Source organism: Schistocerca cancellata, chromosome 6 (genome assembly GCF_023864275.1).
Source record: "Schistocerca cancellata isolate TAMUIC-IGC-003103 chromosome 6, iqSchCanc2.1, whole genome shotgun sequence".
Classification (NCBI taxonomy): Eukaryota; Metazoa; Arthropoda; class Insecta; order Orthoptera; family Acrididae; genus Schistocerca; species Schistocerca cancellata.
In genome coordinates, this window is record NC_064631.1 from 553,435,611 (window position 1) to 553,461,305 (window position 25,695).

General features: G+C 39.7%; 1 protein-coding gene across 1 annotated transcript in view; it reads left to right on the forward strand.

Moving 5' to 3' along the window:
* Nucleotides 1-25,110, forward strand: part of LOC126088419 (nucleoredoxin-like protein 2) — a 67,201-nt gene extending 42,091 nt beyond the window's left edge. The window contains 1 exon segment of the mRNA XM_049906560.1: nt 24,975-25,110. Within this exon segment, the coding sequence (XP_049762517.1) occupies nt 24,975-25,110 (136 nt within the window).
* The last annotated feature ends 585 nt before the right edge of the window (nt 25,111-25,695 follow it).

Below are 25,695 nucleotides of genomic sequence, written 5' to 3' on the forward strand. Positions count from 1 at the left end.
TACTAAATTGGTGATCCCTTGATGCCTCAGAACATGTCCTACCAACCGATCCCTTCTTCTGGTCAAGTTGTGCCACAAACTTCTCTTCTCCCCAATCCTATTCAATACCTCCTCATTAGTTACGTGATCTACCCATCCAATCTTCAGCATTCTTCTGTAGCACCACATTTCAAAAGCTTCTATTCTCTTCTTGTCCAAACTATTTACCGTCCATGTTTCACTTCCATACATGGCTACACTCCATACAAATACTTTCAGAAATGACTTCCTGACACTTAAATCTATACTCGATGTTAACAAATTTCTCTTCCTCAGAAACGCTTTCCTTGCCATTGCCAGTCTACATTTTATATCCTCTCTACTTCGACCATCATCAGTTATTTTGCTCCCCAAATAGCAAAACTCCTTTACTACTTTAAGTGTCTCATTTCCTAATCTAATACCCTCAACATCACCCGACTTAATTCGACTACATTCCATTATCCTCGTTTTGCTTTTGTTGATGTTCATCTTATATCCTCCCTTCAAGACACCATCCATTCCGTTCAACTGCTCTTCCAAGTCCTTTGCTGTCTCTGACCTCAAAGTTTTTAGTTCTTCTCCATGGATTTTAATACCTACTCCAAATTTTTCTTTTGTTTCCTTCACTGCTTGCTCAATATACAGGTTGAATAACATCGGGGATAGGCTACAACCCTGTCTCACTCCCTTCCCAACCACTGCTTCCCATTCATGTCCCTCGATTCTTATAACTGCCATCTGGTTTCTGTACAAATTGTAAATAGCCTTTCGCTCCCTGTATTTTACCCCTGCCACCTTTAGAATTTGAAAGAGAGTATTCCAGTCAACATTGTCAAAAGCTTTCTCTAAGTCTACAAATGCTAGAAACGTAGGTTTGCCTTTCCTTAATCTTTCTTCTAAGATAAGTCGTAAGGTCAGTATTGCCTCACGTGTTCCAGTATTTCTACGGAATCCAAACTGATCTTCCCCTAGGTCGGCTTCACAACATTTATTACCAGATACCTGGAATTAAAATTTTTAACAGAACAATGACTAGCTGATCAGATCCGTGTAATAATAAAAAATAGCAGGATACCCCAGTCAGAATTAGAAAACATCAAACAACAAGTACAACAAATAATAGAAGAAAATAATGTGCAATCAGAAGAAGAAGAAAATACAGCAATGGACTCAAACATCCCAGAGCAAACAAACAAAGACCAACATGCATCAGTTAAACAATCAGAGGAAAACGAAATCTTAAGACAGCCACCAGAACAAGCACAAATAGAACATGAAGAGACACACATGTTAGATATAGAAGAGAAATTTCAGTTGACATATATAGAATACAAAGACACAAATACAGACATTAGACCATTCTTGCATAGACCGCCAAATAACCCACAAGTCGAAACAACAATAAAAACTATCAACACAATCATACACAACAAAATAAATGAAAACACAACTATGGAAGAGTTACAGCTACTGGTTTATATAGGAGCACTCACTACACTAAATATACACACTAGGCAGAGACCAGAACAAACCAACACACAGAAGAAACTCACAAAACCAGCATGGCAACACAGGCTACAGATCAGAATAGAAAAACTGAGAAAAGACGTCGGACAGCTAACACAATTTATAAGAAATGAAATGTCAGAAAAAAACGAAAAAGGTTAGGTAAAATCTCACAACAAGAAGCGATAGAGCAATTAGATGAAAAGAAGCAGAAATTACAAGTATTGGCCAAACGACTTAGAAGATACAAAAAAAGTGAAAATAGAAGGAAACAAAACCAAACATTCAACACAAACCAAAAGAAATTTTACCAGACAATAGATAACACACACATTAAAATAGACAATCCACCAAACATAACAGACAGGGAACACTTCTGGAGCAACATATGGTCAAACCCGGTACAACATAACAGGCATGCACGGTGTATATAAGCAGAAACAGACACATACAAGATGATACCACAAATGCCTGAAGTGATAATTTTGCAACATGAAGTCACCCAAGCAATTAATTCTACTCACAGTTGGAAAGCCCCTGGAAAAGATAAAATAGCAAATTTCTGGCTGAAGAAGTTCACCTCAACACATTCACATCTAACTAAATTATTTAACAGTTACATTGCAGACCCATACACATTCCCTGATACACTTACACATGGAATAACTTATCTGAAACCTAAAGATCAAGCAGACACAGCAAACCCAGCTAAATATCGCCCCATAACATGCCTACCAACAATATACAAAATATTAACTTCAGTCATTACACAGAAATTAATGACACATACAACACAGAACAAAATTATAAATGAAGAACAAAAAGGCTGTTGCAAAGGAGCATGAGGATGTAAAGAGCAACTGATAATACATGCAGAGGTGACATATCAAGCTAAAACTAAACAAAGGTCGCTACACTACGCATACATTGATTACCAAAAAGCTTTTGATAGTGTACTCCACTCATGGTTACTACAAATATTGGAAATATACAAAGTAGATCCTAAATTGATACAGTTCCTAAACATAGTAATGAAAAACTGGAAAGCCACACTTAATATCCAAACAAATTCTAATAATATCACATCACAGCCAATACAGATTAAGCGTGGAATATACCAAGGAGACTCATTAAGTCCTTTCTGGTTCTGCCTTGCTCTGAACCCACTATCCAACATGCTAAATAATACCTATTATGGATACAATATTACTGGAACACACCCACACAAAATCACACATTTGCTATACATGGATGATCTAAAACTACTGGCAGCAACAAATCAACAACTCACCCAATTACTAAAGATAACAGAAGTATTCAGCAATGATATAAATATGGCTTTTGGAACAGACAAATGTAAGAAAAATAGCATAGTCAAGGGAAAACACACTAAACAAGAAGATTACATATTGGATAACCACAGCGAGTGCATAGAAGCGATGGAAAAAACAGATGCCTATAAATATCTAGGATACAGACAAAAAATAGGAATAGATAATACAAATATTAAAGAAGAACTAAAAGAAAAATATAGACAAAGACTAACAAAAATACTGAAAACAGGATTGACAGCAAGAAACAAGACAAAAGCTATAAATACTTATGCTATACCAATATTGACCTACTCATTTGGAGTAGTAAAATGGAGTAACACAGACCTAGAAGCACTCAATACACTTACACGATCACAATGCCACGAATATAGAATGCATCACATACATTCAGCAACAGAGAGATTCACATTAAGCAGAAAGGAAGGAGGAAGGGGATTTATCGACATAAAAAACCTACATTATGGACAGGTAGACAATTTAAGAAAATTCTTTCTAGAACATGCAGAAACTAGCAAAATACACAAAGCAATCACTCATATAAATACATCGGTTACACCACTGCAATTTCATAACCACTTCTACAACCCTCTAGATCACATAACAGCAACAGATACGAAGAAAGTAAATTGGAAAAAGAAAACACTACATGGCAAGCACCCGTATCATCTAACACAGCCACACATCGATCAAGACGCATCCAACACATGGCTAAGAAAAGGCAATATATACAGTGAGACGGAAGGATTCATGATTGAAATACAGGATCAAACAATAAACACCAGATATTACAGCAAGCATATTATTAAAGATCCCAATACCACAACAGATAAATGCAGACTTTGCAAACAACAAATGGAAACAGTAGATCACATCACAAGCGGATGTACAATACTAGCAAATACAGAATACCCCAGAAGACATGACAATGTAGCAAAAATAATACACCAACAGCTTGCCTTACAACATAAACTTATAAAAAAACACGTTCCCACATACAAGTATGCACCACAAAATGTACTGGAGAATGATGAATACAAATTATACTGGAACAGAACCATTATAACAGATAAAACAACACCCCATAACAAACCTGACATCATATGTGACAATAAAAAGAAGAAATTAACACAACTAATCGAAATATCCATACCTAATACAACAAATATACAAAAGAAAACAGGAGAAAAAATTGAAAAATACATCCAACTCGCTGAGGAAGTCAAGGACATGTGGCATCAGGATAAAGTTGACATTATACCAATTATACTATCAACTACAGGAGTCATACCACACAATATCCACCAGCACATCAATGCAATACAGCTACATCCAAACTTATATATACAACTACAGAAATCCGTAATTATTGATACATGTTCAATCACCCGAAAGTTCCTAAATGCAATATAACATATACCGTACAATTAAAAGGAAGTGATGCTTGATCAAGGTCCGTGTCACTTTCCATTTTTAACCAGACCTAAGATCTGAGAAAGGAAAGAAGATAATAATAATAATAATATCTTCAACACTGTCTAAAGCTATTATTTACTACTCAGTATTCTCTGCTCTTGTATCCTTTGGTCCTGTATTGTTGTTACTGTACTTATTTTCGTTATTACTTTTACCATATTGCCACTGGAACACCATCTTTCTGCCTACTTTTCTATAGTATCTGTTTGTTTAAGGTAATCTAATTGGTTATTAACAGTGCTTGCCTAAAATTTTATCTTTTACTTTACAATGTAATCGAGTTATTATCACTTCCACTGAAAGTTCCTCATGTAATGGATCATCTAGGTACTTGGCCTTGTTTAATTGGTGTTTCACAAAGTCTCTATAAGTTTTTCAGTTATTAGTGTTTATTAGTATTTGGACCCAATAATTCTAAACATAATTTTTTCTTAGCTCCTTCAATATCGTATTTCAATTGAAATTCGAATTCATTTTATGTTTTAAATTCGTCGAACTTCAGCATACCCCATTGCGCTGCATTTCTTGTTAAATGGTTTACAACAAAGCTTTTTTTTTAATAACGAGTGTACACTTATATTTTGTTCTTTGGGCGATCGTACGGAACTGTATCAAACTCTTTCTGGAGGTCATGGCATGAATCTGGGTGCCAGTATCTACTGCTTTCTTGGTCTCATGAACGAATAGAGCCCACAGGGTTTGACATGATCGCATTTTTCGTGGAATCCTTGTTAATACTACTGACGAGATTTTCGGTCTTCAGAAATTTCATAGTATGTGAGCGTTTAACCTGTTACATAACTCCACAACGCACTAACATTAGCGTTATAGGTCTGTAGCTCCGTTTGACAAACCGTCTTGAAAATGAGAATGAACTGCACTTCACTCCGCTCAAGTCTGCATGCCACTACTCGAAACATTTCTGAACATCATCATGAAGCACAGGAACCTGGCCATTTCTATGTTTCAGCAGACAGCATGAGCATTATTGTAGTAAACTCCTCATTCGCTGTCACTGAGGTAGTAACTCTGAGGAAACTTGTCACATTGTAAGGACACAGAACGAAGACAGAAAACAGTTATGTTCTAATCTGGATCATCATTAGCCATTTTCATCCACTGTTGTATAAAGACCTCCTGTAGACGTTCACTCATTATACAGCCCTCATCTATAAAACATCCATGTTACTCTTCTACTATTTACATTGGCATCTACCTGCTCTCCAGTAGTTTGTCGTCCAGGTCTTTTCTGGTTGTTGTCGAGGGATTCGGTCCAAAGACAGGTTTGATGCAGCTCTCCACGTTACTTTCTCCTCTGCAAGGTTGTACATTCCTGTATAACTGCTGCAGTTCACATTCGTTTGAACCTGCTTACTGTATTCGTCGCCTGGTCTCCTTCTGCAATGTTTAATTCCACGCCTCTCTCCAGTGCTATATTGACGATTATTTGATGCCTTAGGATGTGCCCTATCAACCATTCCCTTCTTTTAGTCAGGTCGTGCCAATTTTTCCCCTATTTAGTTCAGTGTGTTCTCAGCAGTTATTCGACACAACCATCTAATAATCAACCCATCTAATCTTTTTCTCTTTTCTGTAACATCACTTTTCAAAAACTTCAATTTTTTTCTTGTCTAAACTGTTTATCGTTCTCGTTTCCTTACTGTACAACACTACACTCTAGAAAATATCTTTAAGTTAGGTTTTTTAACATTTAAATTTACACTCAACGTTATCAAAATTCTCTTCTTCAGAAAAGCTTTTCTTGCTATAGCAGCCTACGTTTTATGACCTCTACATTGGCCATCATCAATTATTTTGCTGCACATTTAGCAAAACTCAGCTACTACTTTGGGTTTCTCATTTTCTAGTGTAATTCCTTCAGCGTCACCTGATTTAATTCTAGTACATTGTCTTACGTATCTTAACTCTTGCCATCTAAGAAAGATCTTCCTTGGTCCATCTGCCATCTAATTTTATTACAGCTTTCACTTATATGCCATGACAAATGGTTCCTTATTGTTACAGTCACGTTTATTTTTGTCATATATCATTACATATCATTTTCTTTTATCCTTATTAAGTTTATCTACTTTTTAAAATAGTTGTTCGTTAGCATTTCATCTTGATCAAAGTGTTTTGTGGCAGTTCTGTAATACCATCATCAAGTCTTTTAAGGCTATTGCTCATTTTTGTCTCCTATGAAAAATTTCAAGAACAAACGATAGAATGAATAAAGGTAAGCACTTTGAACATCACCGCTCAGCTTTCGATCTTGTGTTCTTCTTCAGTTCAAGACCTCCCCCCCCCCCCCAAACACAACATTATCTCATTTCCACATCCCAGTAAGTGGTTATCCTGGACAGCATAAGTGGGGTGAATGTGGTGAATCTTGACTTCCGAAACACGTTTGTCTCAGTGCCATACCAGTGTTTATTACCGAAACTACGATCAAGTATCTGCTGTTGTGGTCTTCAGGTTGCAGACTGGGCTGCCTTACCCTGTGCAAGCCTCTTCACCTCCGAATAACTACTGCAACTCGCATCCTTCTGAATCTACTTTCTGTATTCAACTCTAGATCTGTCTCTGCAATTTTAACCCCCAACACTTCGCTTCAATACTAAATTGGCGATCACTTGATGTCCCAGAATGTATCCTATCAATCAATTCCTTCTTCTAGTCAAGTTGCACTATACATTTCTTGTTTCTCCATTTTACAACATTCTTGTAAGCATTTATTCTCTTCTTGTCTCAACTGTTGATCGTCCGCTTTTCGCTTCCATACAAGGCTACACTGTACGCAAACACCTTAAGAGAAGACTTTGTAACACTTAAATCTAAATTAGATGTTAACGATTTTCTCTTCTTCAGCAATGCTTTTTGTGCCATTGCCTGTCTTTATTCTACTTCGTCTCTATATCAGGTGTCATCCATCATTTTATTTCCCAAATAGCAAAATTCATCTGCTACTTATAGTCACGTTTTCTAATCTAATTCCCTCACTATACTTCATTTCATTAAACTACATTTCATTACCCTTGTTTTTCTTATGTTGATGTTTATTTTATATCCTCCTCACAAGACTGTCCTTTCTTTTCAATTGCTCTTTCACATCCTTTGCCGTTTCTGACAGAATTACAGTGTCATCGGCAAACCTCAAAGTTTTTATTTCTTCTCCCTGAACTTGATTATTTATCTAATTTTTTTCTTTTCCTTCCTTTATCACTTGCTCAATGTACAGATTGAATAACATTGGGGATGGACTATAAACCTCTCTCACTAATTTCTGAACCACTGCTTCCCTTTCATGCCCCTCGACTCTTACAACTACCATTTGGCTTCTGTACAAACTCTAAATAGACTTTCGTACCCTGTCTTTTATCCCTGATTGGCTCATAATTTCACAGAACGTATTTCTATCGACCTCGTCAAAACCTTTCGCTAAGTCTACAAATGATTTATCTCCTAAGAGAAGTCGTAAGGTCGGTACTACATTGTGTGTTCCTATATTTCCCCGGGAACCGGAACATCTTTCCCGAGGTCGGCATCTACCCCTTTTTCAATTGTTTCGTTAGTAATTTGTACCAGAATTTTACAGTCATGACATATTAAACTGATTACTTGGTAACATTCGCACCTGTTAGCACTTGCTTTCTTTGGAATAGAAATTATTACATCCTTCTTGATGTCTGAGGATATTTCACCTGTCTCATACATATTGCACTCCAGGTGGAGTAGGTCTGTCATGGCTGACTCTCCCAAGGATACCAGTAGGTCTAAAGGAATATGGCCTAACCCAGGGGCCTTGTTTCGGCTTAGGTCTTTCAGTGCTCTCGCAAATTCCTTTCACGGTATCATACCTACCATCTCATATTCATCTACGTCTTCTTTCCCTTCTATAATATTGCCTTAAAGTTCATTTCCATTGTATAGCCCATCTGTATACTGCATTCACCTTCCATAGTCCCTTTCTTTGCCTGGTACTGGATTTCCAGTCTGAGCTCTTGATATTCTTACAGCTGCTTCTCTTTTCTTCAAAGGGCTCTTTAATTTTCCTATAGGCGGCCCCTAGAGAAATATTCTTCTAAATCCTTACTTTTGACCCCTCACTATTCCTGCTTAGCGATTTTGCACTTCTTGTCTGTCTCATTTATTAGTCTTTTGTGTTGTCTTTCGCCTGCTTCATTTTTATATTTTCTCCTTTCTTCAATTAAATCGCGTAAGATGGAACTAGAACGTCTAGAGCAACAAAGAGAAGAGACTCAGGACAAAAAGAAAGGTATTGGTACCAAGGAATCTAAGTATGGTATCCATAACGGAAAAACTATGCTGTTTGAAGTTTCGACACTCATGATGTCAGCTAACTCTTCCAACGATAGTATAGTGCGGTGTCTTGCATGCAATGAGATTTACACTGATCCTCCATCAGAAGACTGGATAGTGTGTTGCAAATGCCACACATGATGGTATGAGGATTGTTCAAACTTTAAAGGAGGAACATTTGTGTGTAGTTTCTGTTAGTAAAAAGACTGATGTTGGGATATTAATTTTCAAAACCATAATCCTTTCATTACATCCTATTCAGTAACACAAAATTACCAATGTTTAATTAATTGGCAGACTGTCTTTCACCTTCTCAGAGTAAAAGTGGATTCAGTTAGTAACTGAATAGTTATATTGTCCCATTGTCAAAGTCATCTTGCCCCAATACTGGGTCAAGATGACACCTTTCATTACCTTTTAAAAGAGGCAAAATAATTGTGGTTATAATTAAACAAAAAATTATACAACAAGGTGCAATACAATTTAAGAGCGTTCTATTAATACAAAGAAAAAATTCCCCAAGGATGAATTTATTACAAATGGTTAACTGTTAACATCATCAACTTGCCCAACCCTCCCCTACTCTTAACAGCATAGTGAACCCATTACCGCAGCCAAGATAGAAACGAAGCCAACACCCTCCACAGCAGTACAAGTTTACATGCAACTGCCTCCCCATTTGATGAAGAATTATTCAGATAGTGGAGGGACATAAAAATTAAATTGTGATTGGGGACTGGAACTTGATAGCAGAAAAAGAAAGAAAAGAAAAAAATAGTGGGTGAGTATGGACTGGGGGAACGGAATGAAAGACCGCCGCGCTGACCACTTCTTTTTTTAAATCTCATTTTGTTCGTTTTTTTTAGTTCGTTGCATCTGCTCCGGGCGGAAGTCGCAAGACACCCGTTTCAGTTCGTCGTTCATCCATTAACTTAGTTTTTTTATAACAGAGGGCAGCTAAACCTCTGACCGAACACGCTGAGCTACTGTGCCGGCAGCCACTCAGCTATCGGGGCGGACACATAACAGAGATTTTAGTCATTAATAATATATTCTCCTTCACTGTGTACAACAGTCTGCCAACGCTGGGGTAACTTTTCGGTTCAGCGTCTGTAGAAATCACTTGGTTTTGAGGCGAAGAACTCGTCGAGCCATGTACAGAGCGCATTTTAAACTGGAAAGGGAGTTCTTTGAACGTTGATAAAGAGCAGAAAAGTTGGAAATGTGAGGGCTCAGGATCAGTTGAATAAGGTGAGGACGAAATGTCTTCCCAACTCAACTCCTGCGCAGTGTTTTTAGTCAGTTTAGCACAATGCGGGCGTGCGTTATCGTGGAGTAACATCACTTCACCCAGTCTTCCCAGTCGTTCTTTTTGGATAGCGTCTGCAAGATGTATTAGTTGGTGACAATAAACTTAGTAGGGATGGTTACACCTCAGGGAAGTAATTCGTATTACACCACACCATCGATGTTCCACCAGATGCATAACATTATGGGGATGCGTTTAGGTCTTTGTACGGGGAGATGCTGCTTTTTTTTGCGCTTTTGCGCCATATCTCGACACCAGTAACGGCACAGTATAGGAATACTCGGTGTTGTTAACGAGCCAATTGATGGAGAGCAATGAGAGATGCACATATGGCCATTGGCTGATTTCTTAGATCATGCGGTACCCATACAGCACATTTTTGATCCTTCCTCATAGCGTGTGGAGGTTGCATGGGGGTGGAATGATCAAGTTCATCACATTTGCCAGTTCTCGAGTACGTTGACGTGGATCATTGTGGATTAATGTGTTTAAACGATATTCATCAAACTCCTGAACGTGGAGAGTCACTAACGTCGAAATGATCCTCCTTAAAACGAGGAAACCATTTTCTTACCGCGCTCTGTCCAGCGCCATTATTCCCATTAACGGCGCAAATGTTTCTGGGTGCCTCCGCTGCAGCCACCCCTCTATTGAACTCAAATAGACGAATATGTCGGAAATGTTCAGATTTCTCCATTGGGCACTACATTTTCTCACGTTCACAGCTCCACCCACTGACTCCGAACGACAATATGTAAACTTCAGTAGCAACAGTTAACTACAAATAAAAATTGACAATGGATAAAGAAATAGCAACGGGAATACCAATATGCAAAACAAAAATTCTATGAACTTATGCACCAACCTAACAGAAGAGATAAGAGGAAGGGTTCAGCGAGGGGCTGTATGTATGTATGTATGGTATTCTGCCTTACGGCAGGTCTTGTCGTGGGTTAAGCCTCTTCCACTTTTGTCTGTCCATAGCCAGTCTTTTCATTTCTGAATATTTGCCTCCTTTGATATTGTCCAGCATTTGATATCTTATTTTTCCTTTTCCCCTTTTTCCTTCCACCGTTCCTTCTATTCCTTCCTTCAATAAACAGTTCCTCCTCAAACAATGTCCAATCTAGTTCCGTCTTCTCTTTCTGATGACTTTAAGCATGTATCTTTCTTCTCCAACTCTTCTTAATACTTCTTCATTCCTTACTCGGTCTTCCCACTTCACTTTTTCCATTCTTCTCCATATCCACATGTCTAGTGCCTACTTCTTCTTTCATCTTCCTTCCTCAATGTCCAGCTCTCCGCACCATATAGTGCAACGCTCCAGATGTAACATTTGGAAAGTCTTTTCCTCAGATCTTTGTTTAGTGATCCACAAAGTAATTTTTGTTTCCTCTCGAATCCTCCTTTTGCCATTGCAATTCTTTTCCTAATTTCTGTTGAGCAATACATATAATCTATTATTACACTTCCCAAGTAATTGAAGTTATTCACTTGCTCTATTTTCTCTCCCCCTATTTTCATAAGGCATTTTCTCCCCTTTCCTTCAATTACAATGCTTCTCGTTTTCTTCTTGTTAATCTTCATTACATATTCTTCTAATTTTGTGTTTAGAACATCTAACATTTGTTCCCTCTCTCTTGCACTCTCTGCCATCACAACCATGTCGTCTGCAAATCTTATACACTCCACTCTCCGGCCCCTATACAAACTCCTCTCCTTCCATCAAAACTTTCACTAATAATTCCCTACAGATATATATTGAACAGTGTTGGTGATACACAACAGCCTTGTCTTACACCTCTTCCCAGTTCAATTTCTTCACTCATCACACCTCATATTCTTACTCTTGCTCTCTCGTTCAAATATAAATTTCTAATTAGCCGTCTATCCCTCCAGTCAACTCCATGTTTCGTTAAGATATCCATCAGTTTGTCCCATCTGACACAGTCAAAAGCCTTCTGAAGATCAATGAACACAACATACACCTTCCTTTTCATCTCTATGTACCTCTCCCCTATCACTATCAGTAGCCCAATGGCATCTCTGGTTCCCACTCCTCGCCTGAAACCAAATTGTTCATCTCCTATTATGCGATTCAGCTTTCCATATAGCCGTCTGTTGAGCGTCCTTGGCAAGACTTTGGGTGCATGCGATATCAGGCTCACTGTTCTATGTCCCTCACACTTTTTGCTGTTGTTTTTTTCCTATAGGTATTAAGATACTTTCTGTAAAGTCCTTTGGCCATTTTCCTGTCATTTATACAGTATTTGATTACACAATTCAGTGAACTCCCTTTTCTCTTATTTCTCCAATGACTTTAACAGTTCCGCAGGAATCTCATCAATTCCCATCGTCTTTCCGTTTTTCATCTCCTTCATAAATTCTTCAATCTCACTAGTTAGTATTGCACTTCCTTTGTCATCATCTGCAACTTTATCTTCTTCTTCTATCCCAAGATCTTCTTCACTTGGTCGGCTGTCTGCAGCGTATAGCCATCCTATATATTTTTCCCATCTTCTCATTATTTCTTGGGGTTCACTCACCATTTTACCGTCTGCTGCCTCTACTTCCTTTAGTCCATTGTTGTTTCTCTTTTCTCTGAATGTCAAATCCATTACTTCTTTGTACATGAAATCGTATTTTCCCTCTTTCTCTAATTTCTCTATCTTGTCACACTTTTCTGTCAGCCAGGGAAAGAGATGAGTAAGATTGGGGGAAAGATAGTGGCAGTTTGGGAAGAGGGCGAGAACCACATGTCCATAGAAAGCTCATCTCTGGACAAGAATAGTCACATATCCTCAATGATAGTTATACACTGACGAACCAAAACATTTTAATCACTGCCTACCACAAAACCGAATGCCACCTAGTGGCGCTGGGGGCACGATTAGTGGTAAGGGAAGTTTATGGGGCGTTTCATAGTTCGCATTACCGGATTCCAGGGATTGTAGATGGGAACTAGTAGATAAACTTTTCGTAAGGAACCCATATCCAGAAGTTTACCGTTTGGATGTAAAATAAGTTTGAAAATCAGATCACTTTCGAATTTCCCGTTTCACAATATGTGCAGCGGAGAAAATTAGCTCTGACCCCTGTGCTCTACAGAAGCTGATCGCATACCAAATCTGCTATGCGTGCTTTGATGAACACGGATCACAAATGTAGGTGCGCTTCCGTGGAAAATTGTAGTCACCCTTCCGAGTCACGAAAGTACCAGTTTCCCACAGCTGTTGTTATAGTCGGCATTTTTCAGCAGGATAACTGCTTATTTCGCAACGACAGAATTGTGGAATAGAGGTTCTAGGAGAGTGGTTTCCAACGTAGAGGTAATTACCCCCTCAGCAGTAACATGTAATGTTCTGAGGGATAAAAACGAAAGTGTTCAATTGTGTTTCGGTCACATCACTAAATTTATTTTTAAAAGAGTATTAGTTTTTCTCAAGACTGTAATTCTGATTATATAAGCTTCCAATAATCACATTTTTTCCGAACACTTATATTAACGGATGACACAATGTCTGGAGGTTAGAGGTTGTAAAACGAATGTGCGGACATAACTTTTTTCGTTTAACCCACCCCTACACACATACTTCGTAGTTTGTACCACGTATCTACGAGAGGTAAGTTGAGACATATACATCACGTACGCTTCAATATTTCATGAAAATGCCTTCTCAGAGTTGTAGGTAGTTCCAGCAATAGAGCATAAAGTGTCACTTGGGAGAGGAGTGGTGGAGGAGGAGCATATTTCGCAACAAGTGTCTACGCTGACTGTAGATAGTTAGCTTTTTTCTTTTTTAGGAGGAGTTGTAGGTAGAACTAGGAATGCACTGGGAAATGTTTCACCATTCTATAAATGCAGGTTGTGAGGAACAATCAGTACCAAATGACTCATTAGTTTTTGGTTTAATAAAACACCCACAAATATTAAATATCATTTGCCTTTCGTCATTTTAACGGTGAAAGTGTCCAAAGATACTTTTTTATTCCAAGATTTAGTTAGACGCTAATGCTAATAATGGAGGAGTGAGGTGCGAAGGGGCTATTAGTTAATTTCTTATGGCAATCAGAGCTAACAGCGTCAGACAGATTGGGAACCACTGATCCAGGAACATGATACTGTAATGACGCCGATGTCATAGCCACCCGATTCGCCTAATGAACTGAGGCGAACCGCAAAATGTTCTTGATATGTTAGTTGTCCAGGTCTACCATCTCATACCGTGAAGAAGGATTTTTGAAAGTGGTCCGATCTTCAAACTTATTCTGTATTCAAACTCTGGTGTCAGCACCAGACACCACACTTGCTAGGTGGTAGCCTTTAAATCGGCCGCGGTCCGTTAGTATACGTCGGACCCGCGTGTCGCCACTATCAGTGATTGCAGACCGAACGCCGCCACACGGCAGGTCTAGAGAGATTCCCTAGCACTCGCCCCAGTTGTACAACGGACTTTGCTAGCGATGGTTCACTGTCTACATGCGCTCTCAATTGCAGAGACGACAGTTCAGCATAGCCTTCAGCTACATCATTTGCTACGACCTAGCAAGACGCCATATTCAATTACTATAAGTACTATGTGAACAGCTAATATTGTGACTCATATACCATCAAGAGCGACATTCATCATTAATGGATTAAAGTTAAGTATCGAACTACTTACGTCCGCTTTCTGAATTCTAATTCATTGTCATGTTCCAGACCTCACGTCAATATAGTTCTTCCCTCCTCATGCCAGCCTGCGTGAGCTAAAACGCGTGCATTTCGGCCTCCTCCAGTAACACGGTGTTGGCTCTTCTGCCAGCACAACACAAACGGTACATTTTTTTTACCAAAACTTTTTCTACTAAGCTCCTTCTGGCTCGCCTGGTTAGCCATGCAGTCTAACGCACGGCTTTCCGGATTTGGAAGGAGCGCCTGGTCCCTGGCACGAATCTGCCCGGCGGACTTGTGTCGAGGTCCACTGAGCCAGCCAGTCTGTGGTTCCACCTGCCTCGACGAATGCTGGCTGGTTCCCCTTATTACGTCACAGCTACACTATGTCGGCGACTCTGCGCAAACAACTTCTCCACGTACACGTACACCACCATTACTCTACCATGCAAACATAGGGGCTAGAATCGTCTGGTGTGAGACTTTCCCTGGAGGGGGGGGGGGGGTGTCCACAGAGGGCCGAACCGCACAATAACCCTGAAAGAGTGGTTCGGTGTGGGGCGGCGGAGGAGTGCCGTAGGCTGCGGTAGTCGTCGTGGGGTTGTGGACCACTGCGGCTGTGGCGGGGGACGGAGCATCTCCGTCGTTTCTAGGCCCCCGGTTAACATAACATACAATACAATACAAAGTTCCTTCTACGCCCTGAATCTGTAATAGAAATTGTGGAACACTCCGTATAAGTGGAGCAGATAAGAAAGAGGAACCACTCAAGCGACGACACGTACCGAAATGTAGGAAATTCACTGACATAAGCAATTTTGACAAAGGACAGACTGATGGTACGGCGCCTGGAAACGGGCATCTCGGAAATGGCGAAGCTACTGTGGTGAGCATCTATAGAAAATGGTTCAAGGATGGTGAAACCACGAGTAGGTGACAGGATGTTGGACGTCTCCGTCATCAAGGTCGAGACCTAGCCCGCTATGTAAAACATTGTTTACTACATTCCTACTAGACACCGCCTCCTCTGTAGGGATGGCCGTTAATGCTGAAACAAGCGGTTTTCGATTATATCGGTTTTTTCAGTGCCAATTTAGCCCGAGTGTTAAAACCGCTTAAAATGACCGGTTTCTGAAACAGCCTAGTTTCGGGATTTATGCCTATAGTTTCCTGCAGTAAACACAGTAATCGAACAAAGATTGTAAAATTTGACTCAATCAGTTTGAAGGTACCTACAATCAAAATATTAAATCAAATAAGAAAATAAGAAAAAACTTTGTCCATCCACAGTTTGCAGCTTTTCTCGAAAAGTGATAAGTGGTTAAGTACTACCAAATATCGTAAGTATTCTCCTATTGCTTATAATTTTTTGAAACTCTGCTCATAAATCACGTTACAATCGAGCATCATATCACTACTTGGGCATTACGAATGGTCAGCACTAACGGGGGAAAACCGAAGTTGAAGAACTATTTTTTACGTTAATTTGTCCGTTTTCAAAAGCTACATGCAGATAAAGGCATATCATGTAGATACAGTCAACATATCAGCTACTTTCTACACACATCAAAATAAGTCTTGCATCACCTTGGTTCCGAGAGTTCCGGAACCTGTGCAGAAAATTGGAATAGAGATCAAGATAAACATCATTTATACCCTTTTTTTGCTCATGACAACCACACATTGCGTGTTGTATCATCATACAGCGAGGCCTTCAGAGGTGGTGGTCCAGATTGCTGTACACACTGATACTTCTAATACCCAGTAGCACGTCCTGTTGCATTGATGCACGTTTGTATTCGTCGTGGCATACTATTCACAAGTTCATCAAAGCACTGTTGGTCCAGATTGTCCCACTCCTCAACGGCGGTTCGGCGTAGATCCCTCAGAGTGGATGGTGGGCCACGTCGTCCGTAAACAGCCCTTTTCAATCTATCTCAGGCATGTCGATAGGGTTCATATCTTGAGAACATGCTGGCCGCTATAGTCGAGCGATGTCGTTACCCTGAAGGAAGTCATTCACAAGACGTGCACGATGGGGGCGCGAATTGTTGTCCATGAAGACGAATGTCTTGCCAATACGTTGCAGATATGGTTGCACTATCGGTCGGAGGATGGCATTCACGTATCGTACAGCCGTTACAGCGCCTTCCATGACCACGAGCGGAGTACGTCGGCCCCACATAATGCCACCACAAAACAGCAAGGAACCTCCACCTTGCTGCATTCGCTGGACAGTGTTTCTAAGGCGTTCAGCCTGACCGGGCTGCCTGCAAACACGTCTACGACGATTGTCTGGTTGAGGACATATGCGACACTCATTGGTGAAGAGAACGTTATGCCAATCCTGAGTGGTCCATTCGGCATGTTGTTGGGCCCATCTGTACCGCGCTGCAGGCTGTCGTGGTTGCTAAGATGGACCTCTTCATGGATGTCGGGAGTGAAGTTGCGCACCATGCAACCTATTGTGCACAGTTTGAGTAGTAACACGCCGTCCTGTGGCTGCACGAAAAGCATTATTCAACATGATGGCGTTGCTGTCAGGATTCCTCCGAGCCATAATCCGTAGGTAGCGATCATCCGCTGCACTTGTAGGCTTTGGGCGTCCTGAGCTAGGCATGTCATAGACAATTCCTGTCTCTCTGTATCTCCTCCATGTCCGAACAACATCACTTTGGTTAACTCCGAGATGCCTGGACACTTCCCTTGTTGAGAGCCCTTCCTGACACAAAGTAACAATGCGGACGCGATCGAACCGCGGTATTGACCGTCTAGGGATGGGTGAACTACAGACAACACGAGCCGTGTACCTTCTTGCTGGTGGGATGACTGGAACTGATCAGCTGTCGGAACGCCTTCGTCTAATAGGCGCTGCTCATGCATGGTTGTTTACACCTTTGGGCGGATTTAGTGACATCTCTGAACAGTCAAAGGGACTGTGTCTGTGATACAATATCCACTGACAACGTCTATCTTCAGGAGTTCTGGGAACCGAGCTGATGCAAAACATTTTTAATGGGTGTACTTCTATTGTAGACTATGAAGGAATTAAGTTTTCTCCTTATATGATGTGGCAATTTTGTTGTGGCTTCTCTTGTTATTAATATTTTAAAGTAAATGTGGTATTGTATTTCATTAATATCGCACTTCGTGAAATACTTCCAGATTAGATATTGTGCCATTCTGAAACACAACCAAAGCTCGACAACAACAGCGAGTAACTACCATATAAACCGTATGGGGCAAGTCTCGCGCACTGCATGTAGTCACGTACCACGTAGTAACAGGTCATTGTCTCACCAGTGTTGTACCAGTTCTTATGCCGTGTGTTTGTTGCTCGTTTCTGTCAGCGTTGTTATTAAAATATCGCTGATCGCTTTTCACATTTTCTATAATAACGCAATATTTCAAGACAATACGGATTTTAGGAATAAAAATTATTCGTTCTTCTAAAAAGGTTTATTTCAAAACGAAAAATTGCATTGACTTATTGATATTTTGGCTTTTTTACCCGGTTATTAGTAAAAATAAAAGAAACCGTGTTATAATAGAGAACAGACCAATACCGAAAAATATCGGTTATTCAGAACTAAAATACCGAAACTGGTTTTAACTGGTCGGTTTTTCCCAGCATCCATCATTATTACGAGAGGTCACTCCCAACGCCAGTTAAGTATGACACAGATAAAAATATATTTATTATGCACTCATCATTACTAAAAAAAATTCTGTAGCCAAACCTTCCACACTAACCTTTCGATCTCTTAGTGAAAACTGTAGTAAAATTCCACCAGTAGTTCCTGAGATTATCTATAATATAGAGACACAATAACGTTGTGGGGGATTTCGACTTCAACGAACATTTGGAAGATGTCGCCAATGGTAGCCCACTTGTTGCAAAGGTTGCCTGTTTCTTTTTGGAACATGTAGAAAGATCTGTACTTCGTTCCTTGCAAACGTAAAAATTCTATGGCACAATCGTCGTGTGGAGCCATGGTGAGGAACAACTCGGTGACATACTAAGACATCTGAACAGCCTCCAGGCCAGTATCGGAGTCACTTTGGAGACTGAAAAGACTGAACAGCTACTCTTCCTTAATATGTTGGTTACGAGAAATGATGAGAACCTGGGCCGCAGCTCATCCCAAAATCCGAACACAGGCTACCAGATACTTGCGCAAGGTGTTAGATCATGGCCCAAGCCAGAAAAGAGGTATCATTAACATGATCTCTATGTATTAAAAGTCAGCAAGAGCTTTTTTTGCGAATAGAAAGGTTATACGAGTAGGTTCGATTACGTGGTGTTAATTTGTCACGATGTTTCACAGGAGCGCACCTTCCACTGCATCTTCAAAGATACATCAGGGAAACAGGAAACCTAAGCTGTCGCAAAGCCATTCCTCTTCATATTGTTTCATCCATGGGAATTTCTGTGTCATATGGTAAGTGAGTAGTGGAATAATTGAGGCTGTGTGTGTGCGCATCGTAGGCCGTGTCTTGGTGTATAATCAGTAAGAGCATTTTCCCTGTGAAAGACGAAGTGCTGGTCCGACATACAGTTCTATTCTTAAAGAAGTTCCATGTTACTGTGATATTCTTAGAGCTCTGTTATTATTTGCGAATAAGTCCATTAGGACTATTCAGAGAACTCAGAGGACTGTATCTTCCATGCCTTGTGCCGATAGTTCTTTCATTCTCTCCCAGTGAACTTCCCTTCTCTCTTCAGATGCTGTTGTCCTAGTCTTCTTCGTGGGTTTTTGCCCTGGTCAATTTGCCATTTATGACTTCAGGACCAGAAGATTTCACAGGTTTTGGGCATCTTCTGAAGTACTTCCAACCAATTTCATATCAGTTTTGATCTCGCCAACCCATTTCATCACATGTGTTTTGACTTTGCCTCTGTAGTTAAAACAATAAACTACTTGTTTTGTAAGGCTGTTCATTCTTTTAATGTGTCCATAGAATCTGAATCTGCAAGTAGTCGAACAAGCTTCGTTCTGGCACATTTTGTTAGTGTGGGTTGCCTACACAGGGACAGGTATGCACTCAGGGGCAAACTTATTGTTCTCCTTTGATTGACAGGTCATTAACCTATTCTTCTCCCTTGATTGACAGGTCCTTAACCTATTTTTGTGCTAAAAGGATCTTTCCTTTTGATTGACTGGCACTTAACCTATCTGTTCCAATGCTTCCTAGAATAGCACAGGGTGCATTGTTCCTAGCGATCCTAACACTACATGCAGGCTGCATCTAGCCATGCAAGCGTGTTTACCTGCCCAACGTGACTGTCGCATCACCATAAAATGTTCGTCCTGCTGTCAGCGTACGTCTCAGAAACGTTAAAAGTTCTCACTGCTAAAAGCCTTCATCATGTTTGTACACCCTCACGAAAACACCGTTAATCATAAAAGCATTCCTGTTATTTAGAAAGAGAGCACTGTCTAAGCACAGAATGGGGGGGAATCAGAACAATTACACAAACAGAATTCGAAGCACAGTCCTACAGAAGAGAAATATGGCGGGAATTTTCGATATCCTACAGCTACTGGTCTGGTGATGTCCTAATGCCACAATGGCGGATGAGCGACAGCATTCCCACCAGAGATTGTCTTCTTGAACTTGCCTTTGAACACTTGCTTTCTCAGAACTTTCCATAGATACCTTGCCTCCATCTTCTTCAAATCAGTCTGTAGACACTCCTATGTCCTGGCACAAAGGATGTCTTGTGAGTTAATGGAGCATTATGACTGGCTTTTATTGAATTTACCTGCTGAATTACTGATGCCGCCAGTGTGAAAGCACTGTCTGCCTTTTTTTTTTTTCTTTCTGCAGATGAGACTTTCAGTGGCAAGAAACTATTTTGCACAAATCACCATATTGTACCGACAATTAAACCTTGCAAAGTGGCCTACAGATCATCAAATAAGGAAAGACTCTTACTCAGTTACACTGCTCTGTCACTGAGGATAGGAGCTTGAATATTAGAGCATGAAATGGATCTCCAATACAATAATATATCACTGTGTACCATGTCGATGTAGTAAACATACAATTCGTATCCTGCACCATACAAAATCGCCCCTTTTACATAATTTGTATAGCTATCGACTACTAGACACTCATACATATGCCGCAAAGACAGACAGCATAAGCACATCCAGTGTAGGTAAACTCCTCGCTGCACTAGATATTTCCCGCGAGGTTGGGTAGTCATCCACTCCTGATGCATGACCAGAGCGCCCTCAGCGGACCAAAGTCACTCTCAGAACACTACAAATTCAGGGTCGGCTCCTCTCAGCACAAAAGCTTTACTGCTTCTGGCCCCAACCTGCATGCTTGCCTGCTTTTCTACACTCATCTCCAGACTCTTCGATTACAAGAACATACGTAATTTCGCATAGTTTGCCAGAATATCATACCGTTTTCGTGATACTTCTCGATATCAAGCACACAGCAATATCGCTTGCATAGCAGTATCGCTCGCGCAACATAATTCCAAAGATATAGACTGGAAATTAGTTCTCTATAAACCTGAAACCTTAGCAAGGTGAAACGTGCTGTAAACCACTGAGTACCTAGAAACTTATCCTGTCTGTGAAGACATTTACTCGAAAACTCGAAAAAAATAGAAGAAACTGATATTACCACGCACGAATACCGATGTTGGTGATGTAACAGATTCCAAATCATCCCTATAATTTACAAAGTCAACTAAGGTGTTTCTCATGTCTAGAGAACCAGCAAATGTCTCTTCCCCACGTATTTCAACTGTTAGATGCACACACCGCAATCGGTTGTCCCTCAACTAAATAAAGGTGTGAAATGTGGGATAGGGATAGGGCTCGTAGGTGGGCCAACCACACGTTACATCTGAAGATGTGTTCTATTTTAGAAGCTGGGTCCACCAACAGGAGGACTGAACAGAGCAAACACACTGCAGATGTGGAATATGTGGGTGGAGGCGATAACAATAGGTTAAGGACCTGTCAATCAAAGGAGAAGAATAGGTTAATGACCTGTCAGTCAATGGAGAACAATAGGTTAAGTACCTGTCAGTCAAAGGACAACAATAAGTTTGCCCCTGAGTGCATACATGCCCCTGATGTAGGCAACCAACACTAACAAAATACGCCAGAACGAAGCTTGTTTGGTTACTCCTGTGACTTCTAATGTCGCTGTGGATTTCTGTGTTTTGTCTGAGTTCCTTACCTCTGATTCGGTATTGTTCATCTGTATGTTTGAGCCTAGATTTTTCTTAATATTTTGCATTCCTTCTTCAGTGTTTTCAATCTCACCTTTCCTGTTCCTTTGAGTCTCTGTATTGTTGTGTTTTCTCTTGTATGGGAATTCATCAAACCTAATTATTTTGTCTATTCTTCTAATTATGGAATAGCATAAATGGATGTACTGAGCAATATGAGATGTGAGATTCCTGGTGACAGCAACAGTGCGGATGTTGACTAGAGCTGGCTGGTGTGGCCGAGCGGTTCTAGGCGCTTCATTCTGGAACCGGGCTGCCGCTACGGTCGCAGGTTCGAATCCTGCCTAGGGCATGGATGTGTGTGATGTCCTTAGGTTAGTTAGGTTTAAGTAGTTCTAAGTTCTAGGGGACTGATGACCTCAGATGTTAAGTCTCATAGTACTCAGAGCCATTTGAATCATTTTATTGACAAGACAAATGAAAAAATTCACCATAAGTTCCACATTTTATGTTTATATATTCTGACCTTCTATACTGTAGTAACTATGCGGATTTCCTTCAGTTATTCCAGCGATGCTGGTCTGTGTCCCAACGATTACATTAGATAGAGGTTATAACCCTTTAATACCAGTAGTTACAACATCACATATGCGTTAAAATAATGAACAAAATGTAGTTTCTGTGGCTACCAAAGATTTTTAGTGTGTAGAGCCAGTTTAAATCTAGTTATGGTCTCTTCAAAATAGAGTGAAGAAGTGTACCAAGATTCAGTGTCGCTTCCCTGTCCTGGATGTTGGACATTCATTTAGAGATAGAATAATTATCCATGTTCAGCGTGTTGCAAAATCTCAGAGATGGAGCATTGGTTAGCACACCACGATGATTTTGGGAGGACGACAGTTTGTAATGTAACAGGGGATAATATGGAACTCTTTCGGGTAATTTAAAATTTAAAGCACAGCAGCAGAGATAATATGCTGGGCAAAATAGACCGGAAAATACTTGTTTTGTGTTTTGATGGGCGTTGTAGTTCTGTTGCGTAGTGTTTTGGTTTTCTTTTAATTGCAACGAATTATATAAGTGTGGTGATAATTTGTAACATTATATAATGTATTTAGATTTAAGTATTTATATATTATAAAATATTGTAAACGAATTGTGGCCATGTTTAGCGATTATTTTGACTACTGTGGTGTCATGTGACCCGACTGAGCACTGTGGATATGAGCGGGAAAAATCGGGGTCTTTTGTCGTTGGCCGTTGTGGTGGCGAGTTGGGAGCGGCAAAGTGCCGTGAGTGCAAGCATGGACGCCAGGATACGCTAGGAACAAAGTGAAAGTGTGTGGGTGTGAGACAAACAGTGTACGAATTGCACTGATTATTATTTGTGAAGTTAAAAATGCAAGGCCACAACGTTAAAGTGTTTCTTTTGAATAAGTAAGTTTCAATCTGAACGTGTATAGTTCAATTCACTGCTCTTCAAAAGCCAGCCAATATCTTACTCAATAATAGGGGCGCAAATGCAACCGTTTACTACCAACCCCCTTTACAGATGAGCCACGTGAAAAAATAGGTAGTAAACGAGCCCGAGTTCAGTTGCAAGTTCCAATCCACTGGCGATTTAGATTTTCAACGATTTCCCTAATTCACTTATCGCAAATACCTGGATGGATCCTTTGAGAGGGCTTCGCCGATTTTCTTCCCAAGTCTTCCCTGACATAAGCTTTTGCTCCATATCTAACGACCTTGTTCTCCATGGAACGTTAAACTCTAATCTTCCTTCCTTCCTTTATGCATAAGCAGCTACCATACAATTAATTACACTAAACTCATGTCTACAATATTCACGATGTCTTCTAAAATAGTTAGGATGACAATGTCTTTCTATATCGTTCTTGAATTAATTGGGTCTTAATTTGAATCTCAAGTGGGATCCTGTTAAGGAGAAGAAGGAAGCATTAAACCAGCCACAAGACTGATGACTTGACGTGTACAGCTTTCTTTACGTTCCTATTAATGTGACATGTGGTCTAAATAACACTTACTGTAGGATTATTAACATCTTTGTAAATCAGAAACCAAAATCTTGCAGTGTTTCTTATGTAGTCTGTTTAACACAAATATTGGTGTGTTATTACTGTACTCTCATTTCATAAATATTTCTCTTTTAATGTATATATATTTATGAAAGCTTTCAATTCAAAGGACCGCTGAATATTCATTTTAATGGAGCCACGATTGACAATACAATTAAGGAGCTTTATTGTGATGGTTTATTCTACAGCCTATAAAGTAAAGGTTGGCTTGACCCATATTACTCAGTACACTGATACATGTTCTTGATTTTCATGCAGTTACCAAACAAATTTGATATGAAACAATATGCTATTTTAATACACTTTTATCTGTGAGTGAATGGTGCATATCTTATCTATAAAACTGGAACTGTGACTATTGAATTGTACATTTATTGATACCCCACAGAGTATATGTCATGCAAATTAGCAGAAGATTATATAATTAAGCAAGAACTATGTTATTAGTTATTCAAATGCCTGCCAAAACAAAGAAAATGACATATCAGTGGCTGCTTTATCAAAATACAATTGACCCATAATATGATTAACTTTGGGTTAATTTTTTTAATGATATTGACTTCTGATATGTACTCACGCATCTCCCTCTGATGGTATTTTGAAAGCTTAAGTATAGTAACCACAATATGACTGCAGCACTTGCTATAATTCTTTCAACAAATCGCTGAAGATCAGAATTCTCCAGTTCTTGCAAATTTTGCTGCTATTGCTCTCAGAAATTCCAAAATATTCCATAAATATTTCCTATTAATTTATCTGTTCTGTATGTCTGCTGTGGTTGCTCATCAAGAGTACTTGTCAGCAAGTCATATTGCATGTATATTGATAAATTTGAGAAAGATGTACCATGTATATTGCACTATTAAACTGTAATTTCTTAAGATTTGTACACACCCAAGTGATTAGGTCAAAGAAATTGGCATCAGTGGTCAACGATTTTTATTGACTTCTATGGGATGATATAAAATATCTCCGACGCATAATTCTTTATACAGACAAGGTATATAATCAAACAGATTTGATTATAGAACATGTAACAAAAACAATTCGTTGTTTACAGGCTCTTGCGAATGAAATACGGCATCACATCAATTCCAGTCTTACTGGTAGTACGTCCTGATGGATATGTTGTGAGCAAGAATGGCAGACGGCAAGTGGAAGACTATGGCGTCAATGTTTTTCTTAAATGGATGTGAAAACAGTATTTATATAAAATAAAGTATAATACAAATTCATAAATTTGACAGTGTTTTAGATGACATTTTCCATAGAAGAGAAAATCGTTATGTAGTGTAATACTATTGGCCACAACATTTACAGTCAATGTTCAGCTAAAAAATGGAAAAGGAGCTCTTTATTTGCCTATTATAGCAGTTTTCCTAGAAATAACATGAGTGTTGTGCTCGAAATGTGACTGTTCATAGCCGATGACTGATAACCAAATGTTTCTGTGTTGTGACGATGGCAGTATAGGAGTGAAAGAGCGAAATACACAGCCAACACAGCATCTACGTAAGGCCTCCGATTTTTTTTCTAATTAACTACTCACCCGAAATCGATGAAACTGGCGTTACTTCTCGACGTAATCGCCCTGCAGACGTACACATTTTTCACAACGCTGACGCCATGATTCCGTGGCAGCGGCGAACGCTTCTTTAGGAGTCTGTTTTGACCACTGGAAAATCGCTGAGGCAACAGCAGCACGGCTGGTGAATGTGCGACCACGGAGAGTGTCTTTTATTGTTGGAAAAAGCCAAGGAGCATCAGGTATCATTTCAAAG